We start from the raw sequence: 11,517 nt of genomic DNA on the forward strand, positions 1-11,517 counted from the left end.
AAAAGCAAAACGAAAAAAGGCGGCTGCCTTCTGTCAGCGTCGCCGCAGCCTGCCTGTTGACAGCGGCGGAAGACTGGGGAGAGGTCTGTGGGCTGGAACGAAGACGCGGGGCATGGAGGCGTCGCAAGGAGAGAGTGGGAAGACAAAGGGAGTAGAAGCCCCCTGCTCATGGGACAGGAGGGAGGATGAGGGTAACGGTGGTGCAAGAGGCACACTGACTACCCCGAGTCCGATGTTTTCTGATGGTGCGTCAGGGGTCTCTTCATATCGATTCACACTCTGCTGGAAATTGCTTTATGGCCGAGTACGTTGGTTGGAATCTCAGGCTGATGGCTTGGGCGTGGACTCCTCTCCGGATTGAAAACTGCTCCATTCAACTGAAGCATGCAGCTGCATAATATTGCTGTAGTTTAATCTCATGTTATTTTTTTTTGCCTGCATCACCTGTAAGCCATTTCATGCAATAACACACCAAGGAATATGTAGGCAAAAGCGTCACATCGTAAATGCACACATGCATGTTAGAATTAGTATTCTGATCAAATCTGAATCAAATAATGATTCAACTTGAGAGCGCAGCGACTTGGTAAAGCATTATAAGATACAGACTTGCACACAGCCATATACATGTTGGATGAGCTAAACAAAGGCACACACAGAGTTTTGGGTGCTTGTTAGTATGCATTCCTGGTGGCTGGCTGTCAACTATGGTCGCTCTAACATGGCCTGTTCCTGATCATGCACTGTTCATCACACATCAAGACCTCAGCACCTGCTGTACAGCAGCACAGGGAGGTCACCATTTGAATAACGCAGATGGACGTCTGTGGCTAATTCTGGACTAGATGATCCGAGATTGTGTTTGTCTATGTGTCCTCTCAGCAGTCATGCAGTAGGCAGAATTGCTCCGTGATTATTTCTTTTATCTATTTTGTGAAGAAATGCATGTTATCATTTCTGTCCTCGTGCCTGGTCGTAGCCACACCTATTTTTGGTTCTGCAGATCCTGTCTGAATCAGAGCTGAAGTTTGTGGTGCTGTCCACACGAGAGCCACTGAGCCAGTGGGAACCTCCCATGCCAGTGTTGGAACTTTTTTCACATCTGTTCTTTTTTAGGTCCTTTGGCATCTTAAACACTTATTTCACATTTCTAACAATGTTTTTTATCATTACTATTCACAAAACTACTGTTTCAGTGCATCTGACATGCGTTAATGTAAAAGAGCAGGAAACAGGCACCCATGATGTCATTATCCTCAGTAATTACCCTTCCTGCTTCGAGGTTGCGCAGTGCTATGCTAATGAAGACATCCGGAAACATCTTTGCGCTGAGCTCAAGTCTTCATACCCAATCTGTTGTCCTGTCCTGACTCGGTGCTACAGTGGGTTGTCTTGCAGGTATCCGCTTTAATGGCGCCTGTCCCAGACAGATGGTAATTGGCTCCATTATGCTTCTTGTGCGGCTCCGACAGAGAAGGCATTAAGGGTGTTGTGGTTTTACCGTTGCGCAAAATTGTGTTCTCATTGGTAGTGACATTTTTAGGTCGCTGCTCTAATGTTATGTTGATTTGCAAAGGTGGGTTGTTCTTCGTAGAGAACAAGTAGCTTGTGTGTGTGCACCTGTGTCTGCATTTTTACATGGGCCTGTGTCTGTCTTTCCTGCCTGTCTTCTGATAGGTTCACATTTGCACGACGGGGCTCATTGTCACTCCTCCACCTAGCAGTCCTGTAACTACAGCGACTGTCTTCACCTTTCCCTCAGAGACCAGCTATGCTGCAATCCCAGTGGTCAGTACAACAAAAGTCTTTTACCTGGTTTCACCAATTTCTTCCCAGAGCAAGACTGCTGATCCAGGACCAGATTTTACCTTTTACCTTATATCTGAATGTTTACAACTGTATGATCATGGATCGTGTCTCTTAGCCAGAGAAGCATTTTAAAGTGCGTGCGTGTGTGTGTGCGTACGTGCGTGTGAGAGAGATTTCTGTTCTGCCATTTTCTTTTTCTTTTTTTTTCCTGTCAAATATTTTTTTGTTTAACATCCTGGTTCCACCCTGTTTTTGCTGGACATTTCACAGCCTTATCTAATCGTGAAGTGTGTGCACGTGTAGTGTTTTCTACACACAAAAGCTTGGGTCCAGTGGGGAGAGCTACATGATGTTTTTGCTCTGGTGATTTCTTCTGGCCTGCAAGCAAGCTAATCATCTTGGCTTAAGCACCAGCAGTGGAAAAACACACACACACATACACACACACACACACACACACACACACACACACACACACACACACACGCGCGCGCGCACACACATTCCAGTTGAAATGGGAAGAAGGAGCAAGCACCTTGTGCCATCTGATGGTAGGCCCCCTTCCCCACACTCTCAGTGCACTGTGGGAATGGCTGCTCTCTTGGCCTCATCGCACACACCAGTGTCCCTCAGTGATTGATGGCTCTGCAAAGGTGTGTGTACATGTGATGGTGTTTTCTGTGGGTTCACTTCTTTGCATTACCCTTTGATTTGACTATGTGGCCTCAGTAATGGAGGTGTTATCCAATTTCTTCTCTGTATGGTGGGTCAATGTTTGTTTCTGTGTGGGGCTTTTGTTTGTGTTTGTGTTTGTGTGTGTGTGTGTGTGTGTGTGTGTGTGTGTGTGTGTGAGAGAGAGAGAGCTCTGCGTGCTTGTGCTTTTGCGAACCCACCCCCACCCTTTTAACCCCTTTACACACCTTTTAGTTATAGTTACAATAAAAGAAACAGCCCAGAAAATGGGCCAAGTAGTGCATTCTTGCAGAAAACAATGTTATTGTCCAGCAGGCGGCAAGAAACTACAACGGCCTTCAAGGGTTTGTTCTTGGATGACGCATCTTAGGTTCTACTCTCATACTGTGTATAATACTGCTCAGGCTTTCTTGTAGGTGTAGTTATCAAGCACAGGTTTTCTGTGATTTTATTTACAATTCATGTGACAATATATTTTTGTTTATCTGTTTTTTTTTGGGTTTTTTTGGTTTTGTTTTTGTTTTTCCAGGATGTACTGCCTCCACCGCCGCCGCCTCCCCCACAATCCTCTGCTGCTGGCGCTACAACCTCATTGGCTGCTGGCCAGAGGCCCTCTCCCACAGCAAGTGACCAGAGTGGCCGTCAGCGGCCGACAGTGTGAGTGTTAACACAACATAGATATACACACATGGGCATGCGCGAAAACATACTCACTGCAAAGGAATTTACAAAAATGTTTTTGCTTGTGTTATATATTCTCCATACAAAATATTATGTTGTATGGAAAGTGTGTGTGTGTGTGTGTGTGTGTGTGTGTGTGTGTGTGTGTGTGTGTTCCTCTCCGGCTGACCTCCTTGGTGTCACTGAATGGCAGCTGAGCATGACTAAGGAGGGGCAAAAGGTCAGAGGTTAACCCTGAGAGAAAGGTTGCTGCCTCTGGTGTCCCATCCTGACCTTTGATCTCTCAGCTCATCCCAGCTCTCACTGTGCAAAAACACACATGATTATGATTAGCTGCACCTGTGCTTGTGTGTCCATGTGTATGTGCGTGTGTATTTTCCACAAAAGCACTCGACTACCCATGTTCCTTACTTTTCATAAATCTTAACATCTGGAGTCAGTTGCACAATCTTAATGGCTGAAGCTTTTTTAAAAGGCTGTATACTGATAGACTTGATCGGCTTATGAACTTCATAGCAACATGTAGCCCATATACACAGAATATGAAAATCTTTAAGCACTCCAAGTGGTTCAACACTACAGATGCAGTCTTGGTAGGAATTGCAAATACACCAAATGTTTTTACCTCTGTGCATCATTTTGAAGTATGTGCTTTTGATCTATTCTTACAAGTATCTACAAAAATAAAATATCAACCATTAACTACTGCCACCAACAATTTAGGATTTAAATGTCAGTGTATAGTGCTAGTCTTTGGCAGACTTGCACATGTGCACAGACTTCATTTGTGGACTTTGTATTGGAACAAAGGCCAGACAGGTAACAAAGACCCATCACAGAGCATATGCATAGCTGGAAAAGATGCTGCTTTCTCCATCCTTGAAATGGAACTTCTCTAGCTGTATATCATATTGGGTATGTTCAGAAAGTTTGTTTCCTGATGAGCTCTTGAATGTGGATTAAAATAAAGTGCGTGCGCATGTGCGTGCAAACGTGTTTGTGTGTTTCAGGTACGTGGCGATGTTCGCCTACACTCCACGGAAAGAGGACGAGCTGGAGCTGAGGAAGGGGGAGATGTTCCTCGTACTGGAGCGCTGCCAAGACGGCTGGTTCAAAGGAACGTCCATGCACACTGGCAAGATTGGAGTTTTTCCTGGAAACTACATGACTCCTGTCAGCAGGTAACAAGCACACACGTACACCTTGCCACTCTCATTCAAACTGTCATCATAGGTGTAATCATGACCATTTATTTACTGCTTGATTGCCCACATACTGTTGATCTGGTGATGAGCTTCAGCCATTACCTGATAAATGTGTATTCAACAAGCAAGTTCCATTCACTAGTCATAGTTCCAGTCATACACACTGACCATTACATTGATTATTGCATTTTAAAATGTGATTGTTTACATTTACTGTCATCTGAGCTAGGCTAGGCTGGTTTGCCACAGATAGATAGATATTTAGCAATAAAACGTTTGCACATGCTTTAAAATAAATCTGAAAAAATTAAAACAAGATAATAAAAAAAGTTGAACTCTTATTTTCTATTGCATAAAAAAACCAGCACTGACTGACTAGCATAGCTGCAGTCGGGGTGAGTTATGGTGTTTTATTAAAGATTAGGCGAGTGGTTGGGTCCAATCTTTGAGGGTATTCAAGGTCTCCGATTTGAAATGCACCCGTCTCATTTGTTTACGTACCAGGACGGCAGCAAGCAGTGGCCAGCCCAAAGTGCCTCTGACACTGGGCTCACAGGCTGGGCGGGGCATCACCATCATTAGTCCCTCCTCTACTCCCCTCGGACCCACATTGAGTGGCGGAGACCCCAGCAAGCCCCTCCCAGTTTGCACAGGCCCTGTCCCTTCCGGCCCTCTGCCGGCTGCCGTAGTGACGGCAGCTCACACCCCGACAGGTCAGCACACCAAAGTGCTGATGCACGTGACGTCACAGATGACGGTCAATCAGGCGCGAAATGCTGTTAGGACAGGTAAAGTGTCCTCCAAGTGCAGGTCTCTCTCTCTTTCTCCCTTTCACACAAATGGTTCTCAAGCACACACACACACACACACACACACACACACACACGCTGTGCACAGCTCACCTGCAGCTGCTGCAATTACCAGTGGCATGATATCCCAAGGCTAGCTCTGAATTCACTAATATAGAGCATGCCACATCTATTAAATTGTACTGAGCCTCCATTGTTTCAAATTTATAATATTCCTGTTTCTGTACTGTTTTTTTTTTTTTCGGTTCCCCCTACTAAGCTGTCTGTCACAATCAGGACCGCCCCACTGCAGCTGTAACCCCCATTCAATCCCAGAATACCATGGCTTTCCTGCCTCACTCGGCTGTGTGCCCGCAGCAGTCACCTGCCCCTTGCCTAGGCCCCGCCTCCAGCCCTGTCACGAGCAAAATGGGTGTGGCTATGGGCTGTGCCGCCTCCTCCCTCACACCGCCCAACGTCAGCGCTGCTTCTCTGGAGGTCGACACCATGAGACCCACTGCCATGGTGGCCCTTCCTGTTGTGCCTGGTAATGCCAGGCCTGTTGGTGCTACAGCAACAAATCAAACTGCTGCTTATAGACTGGATAAGGACTGCAAGGTAAGGATACACAGCTATTTAAGTTGATGTAGCTACAGTGAATGAGGAGAAATATCCATGATCATGATCACATCACGCACATAACCATAACCAATGTAAACTGACTAGATGGAGAAAGTGTTAGTATTGATAAATTCAAGACACACAAGCAATTGCACATTATGCTTCTACTCATGGCTCCTCCAGAGCTGTACCCCACTGGCTCTCAATCATTCGATTCCTCTCATTAGCTATAACTTGTAAGTGAGCAGAGACCTAATGTGGTCCAGTGTATTGGGACATACTTCATAGTGTGGAACATTTGATGGCCCAGAACCCATGGTAGTGATAAAGCAATGAAGAAAACTGGTGTCGTTAGAAACTCTGTCTCAAGCTAAGTCTCTGTAGAGACCAGACTGTGTTTCTCCTCACCCACACACATATTTATTTATGTTATACTTTACTCTTATCTGCATTCTGAACATCTTGCACAACCACTTCCCCATGTAGTTGTGTGTTTAAGACACAAGGGCAGATTTCCAAAAGCTATTTTTTTCCTTAAGCTATGCTGAAATAGGTTACTCGGCAAGCTAAACTCAATGATTGTGTAATAAACTTTCTAATATGTTATTCCTCAAATTGAATAACACACATGCGCATGTGTATACACACACACGCGTGCGCGCACACACTGTTCCTATATTGTCCCAAATCCTATTTCTCAGCTTTGAGCTTGGATCTTATCTCAAAGCCTCCTCCGATTCAGCGATTTCCCTGAGTGGTACCTTTCCTAATATCTGGCCAACACTCAGGCAATTCCTTTTTATTTGAGTTTTTCACTCCTGGGATCAGAAGCGTCAGCACTTGTAGTTCATATTTTCTATTTGGCCATACCCCTGGGAAGGTGGGGCCTGCTTCCTGGGTCTATCTGCTTGGCACCAGTGTGTGGGTTCAAAGCCTTCCAAGGAGCTCCCCCACACGCATTTAGTGTAACAAAGTCATTTTCACACAGACGTGTTCAGCAGAGCTTGGGAATTTGAGTTGGAGAGCACATGAGATTGCAGGGAGTTGTAGAGGTAGGAATAGAAGTGAGGACAGTTCTGGAGATATGGATGGAAGCTGAAAAGCCATGATGAGTGTGAAAGAGAACCAAGTGCCTACCACTGTGGACATGGCTGTAACATACCACTTTTTCATCCCAGTGATGTGTGTGTGTCTGGGGGGGGGGGGGTGCATGTGTATGGAAGCTTTATTCTACACCTCCCATTCAATTTAGAGGGAAAAGAAAGGTCTGTTGAAACTGCTGTCCAACAAGAAGAAGCTCCGCCCCTCTCCCCCATCTTCTCCAACACTGGAGGTGGAGCCGGCCATTGCTGCTGACCTGCCTCAGGGTGCCGTGGGTCCTGACATGCCTCCGCCCACCTCTGCTGTGCTTGCTGGTGGAAACCATGGCCGCACTGGGTCCTGTCTTGGGGAGACGGAGACATCCGCCACTGCCATATCATCATCTGCATCCTCATCGTCATCCTCCAGCATGGATGCAGTACACCGTAGAAACAGCTCCCAGGATAACTCTGCTCCTATTGCACCACCACCACGCCAACCATGCTCCTCCCTTCTCTCTGTGCAGCATGACGGCCGGCCAATCGTGTGTGAGAGGTAGAGTACCAATTCCGAGCACTTTTGAATAGGCAGTGATTAAAATGATTACTAAATATACTGAACATAAGTTGGTTATTTAGCACTATTGTGTTTAGTATTCTGTTGTAGTGCGAAGTAACCTATTCATATTGTAGATTAGCACTGAGAACTTACTGATTTTAAGTGATCTCAGAGTAAAACTGGGGCTATTCTGATACAGGGCTATATGGTATGTAATTTTACACTAGATATACTACTTAAAATAAATAAATAAATGTGTGTGTGTGTGTGTGTATATATATATATATATATATATATATATATATATATATATATATATATATATATATATATATAATATTGCAGAAGGCTGCAATAGGCAAATAAGCCCTCTGACATATCAAGTTTTTGTGTAGCAGAGACATCCCGACCGATCATCAGTATTCTCTGCATACTCTGGCATGCTCTTGGTCCAAATAATATGAAATAAATAAGTGTGGTCAAAAAGCACGGCAATAACCATATCACACCGTACTACAATCATACAGTGGTTGTGTATTTATCCATATTGTGTTGATAGAACAGTTTAGAATGCACGTTGCAGGGTACGTATGCACACACACACAAATGCACTGACTGCCTGCCACCATACTATTGTGTCCTGTTCATGTTGAAGGACAGCCGTTTACCCCGGGCGCTTATGTGTGCTAATGTCCCACCCTACGCAGGTACCGAGTCGTGGTGTCATATCCTCCACAGAGTGAGGCCGAGCTGGAGCTTAAGGAGGGGGACATTGTGTTCGTGCACAAAAAGCGTGAGGATGGCTGGTTCAAAGGAACGCTGCAGCGCAACGGCCGGACAGGCCTCTTCCCTGGAAGCTTCGTTGACAGCATCTGACTGCTGCTCACCCCCTCAGCCTTGCCCAGACAACCCTGAACTCCTCTGCTAGGCTTGTGGGTGAATCTGTGCACATGTCAACCATGACACTTTGCATCCTGGACGTCATGAGGCCGACACAGTCTCCAGGAGCTGAAAACAGACTTTCAGTTTACACAGCGACCCTCTGAACAGGTCCCCTTCATGGGCCAGTCAGCACATACTCAAGTACATATAAGCCTTTCATCTAGAGCTGACGACTTGTGACGGAGCTGACTTAGCTTTTTGTCTCTAGCAGCCGAATCAGAGCACAGTCATGTGTCGATTAGTTAATTTATGTATCTGTAACATTTCAGAGAGGTTTAAATGTGTGCCTTGTACTGTCTCTCACTTTACTGTATATAAGCAAACAAAGCTGATATTCTGAGTCACAAAACGGACAGTATGAATTGAACTAGGATGGAAAATATGAATTTAACTTATTTTTTTTAATTTAGTTTGGTGTTGGTGGATGACTGATGTGGGTGGAGCTACATGAACTGAGGCAAAGGTTGATTGGAAGCCCTAGATGGCCATCACTGATTGGCCACATGGTACTTCCTTGTCATTGGTAGAGAGAGTTTGATGTCAGCGCTGTTCATCTATTGCTTCAACGGAATGTATGTCCTTTCCAGTTGAACTACTGTTGTTCACCTTATTTTTCCAGTTGGACTACACTTCCCAATTTACTACTGATTTAAAACTACTAATTGTTAATTTAAATCTAAGCAATATGCATACACCAATATTGTCTTTAAAAAATATGCTCAGCAGACCATATGGTATTAGACCAAGTGTGTTAATTGGCTAGTGTATTACAAAAAACCAACCACTGTCTCTTTTCAGTTTGGCTCATTCAGTTGGCTCATTGGGTGTATTTGAGGCTGCTAGGAAGCATCAGAGTGGTGATGGTTCTGGATGCATGATGACTGGTTGTGACTCCACAATGCCAAGTATGATTGGAGCTGGCACATTTAATAATTCTGCTGTAGTTTTATATTAATGGGGTTTAGGGATAGTAGGGTTAATGTCTGTGTAATGTGTGTAAAAGTAAAAAAAAAAAAACCTCCATAGAAGGCATCTGAGTGGTGGTGGTGTATATTTATCACTCAAAATATACCAATTATATTCTTGTATTTTTATGAAAGTATGATAGCTGCTGGCTCCCTCTGTTATACATGCGAGTGCTGTGACTGACAGCTAAATGTTGGACATTTAGACCTCAAAATATTTGGACATCAAAAAAAGCACACAAATTGCTACATCATAATAAAGTTAAACTTGTAAACACATTTTGCTCTCGTGTATGGTCAAAACATGTTGCCGTTTTTGGGGAGGTCAGTGTGTGCCCATGTGTATGTTCCTCATTAGGTTCACCTGTTTTAACAATTCAGATTATTTTTAGCCTATTGCACTATCCCTGGCATAAGGGTCCAGTGGACCTTCTGACTGCTGCCTTCTGAACATTTCCAGTTTAAGTGACAGTCAGAGATTCCCCTTGGGCCTGAAGCCACTGACTGCGTCCCACAATTGATTTGCAGAGGTGGGAGTGGTCTGTGACTTGTAGTCCTGTTAAATAATGACCATTAGCAGCTGTGGAAAGGGCTGGTCCATTGTCATTCCTTTTCTTTTTCTTGTTGTAAGGTCTCTTTTGGTGAGGTTTAACACCTGTCGATAAGACTTGAATATAGCCTGTTGGATAGTTCCAAGTGACTTGAATCCCAGTTTTGTTCCGGTTTTATTTGAAAACCACAAGAGAAGTTTAATGCTTTGCAAATTCTGAAGCTCTGGACATGCCCATTGTGCAATGCTTCATTCAAATAGAGGTCTGGATTTAAAAAAAACAAAAAAACAAAACATAGCCAGAATTTTAATACAAAATGTTTAAAAGACTGACCAACTTCATTATTTGACAAGGCCTTACTTTTTAACCTATTAGTAGACATTTACTTTCCAAGATCAAAGTTTTATTTTTGTTTGATTTTTTAGATTTTGGCATTTATGATGTGATCTAAATGAGAAATTCTTACATATACAACCGTAAAGCTTTCTGGTGGGAATTTCTCATCTTTTGCCTTTGGAAAACACTCTGCATGTCTCATCTGCAGGGCTTGGCCTTTTATGATTGTAGAGAAGAGAGGAGTATGTAGCTTGTGCCTGATTTGCAATTTATTTGAATGCGATTATGTAGGTCTTTATACAATAAAAGTGATGACAAAACAGTACTGTTTATGAGCATTCGTGTGTGTGTGTGTGTGTGTGTGTGTGTTTAGAGACCTTGCTGATCTAATTAGCTGGATGCATTGTTAGCTGGATGCATTTTTCTGCTTAACCATAAACTTGTAAGGCTGGGGGGGCCTGTATAAGTGGTCTACCAACACTGATCATTAGGAGAAGCTTAAGACCTTGTGCTGTGTCAACCTCGTCCTGACAGTTGTCATGGCATCTGCTTTGTGCATCTATTGGTGGCACTGTGCGCCAAGTACAGATCTTTCTTTCACAGATAGATGCTCCAAAACCTGTACACACAAATGCACACAATACTTCACTCACGTAATTAGACACTGTCAATGTTTTTGTCGTTCAGTAGTGGTGTGTTTTTGTTTTTTAATAAATATATGTGGTCTCTAATCATATCCCAGGACTGACCACAGTACTCCGTGAGAGGTCTGGTATCTTCACCTTACTCTCTTACTGGTGGTGATGAAGCTGATTTGGTTAAACTCACTACTTGCCAAGAAGCATTATTTTTTATAAACTTGCATATATAGTTCATTATGTCTGCTCTTGGTTCAATTGGTATCCACATATTTAACGTGCATTGGAAGAAATTACCATTTTGTAATGTGCATAAATAATAAAAATATGGTTTACAAATAGCACTGTGCAGTGCTGCTGTCTTATCTTGTTTTCTTTGATTTGTTACATTTTATTGATGGCAATATTTTGAAAGTGCTAAATGAGTCAGAGAAGAAAAGTTATCACCAAAGTTCCTGTTCAGAAAGTGCCCACCAGGTGGAGCATGAGCCAATGTCAATGTTGGACCCAATGTCTCCTCTGAGCATGGGCGTATTCCACAAAACATGGTTTTTATGAATGAGTTGGATAACTCTAAGCCAAAAAGATTGAAGTGTGAGCAGTTGTCATATTTCTTAACTGTTCTACCATTATCTTGATTATCTTAAAAA

The 11,517-nt window shown here is 43.6% G+C and overlaps 1 protein-coding gene across 1 annotated transcript in view; it reads left to right on the forward strand.

Annotated features, from left to right (window-relative positions):
• sh3rf1 (SH3 domain containing ring finger 1) overlaps positions 1 to 10,551 on the forward strand; it is a 31,719-nt gene extending 21,168 nt beyond the window's left edge. The window contains exons 6-12 of the mRNA XM_027028386.3: positions 1,678 to 1,788; positions 3,032 to 3,159; positions 4,194 to 4,364; positions 4,893 to 5,176; positions 5,457 to 5,794; positions 7,050 to 7,432; positions 8,143 to 10,551. Coding sequence (XP_026884187.2) covers positions 1,678 to 1,788; positions 3,032 to 3,159; positions 4,194 to 4,364; positions 4,893 to 5,176; positions 5,457 to 5,794; positions 7,050 to 7,432; positions 8,143 to 8,311 — 1,584 coding nt within the window. The 3' untranslated portion in view covers positions 8,312 to 10,551. The remainder of the gene's footprint in view (positions 1 to 1,677; positions 1,789 to 3,031; positions 3,160 to 4,193; positions 4,365 to 4,892; positions 5,177 to 5,456; positions 5,795 to 7,049; positions 7,433 to 8,142) is intronic.
• The last annotated feature ends 966 nt before the right edge of the window (positions 10,552 to 11,517 follow it).

The sequence above is a fragment of the Electrophorus electricus genome, chromosome 2, assembly GCF_041902795.1.
Source record: "Electrophorus electricus isolate QZ-2024a chromosome 2, ASM4190279v1, whole genome shotgun sequence".
Taxonomy (NCBI): Eukaryota; Metazoa; Chordata; class Actinopteri; order Gymnotiformes; family Gymnotidae; genus Electrophorus; species Electrophorus electricus.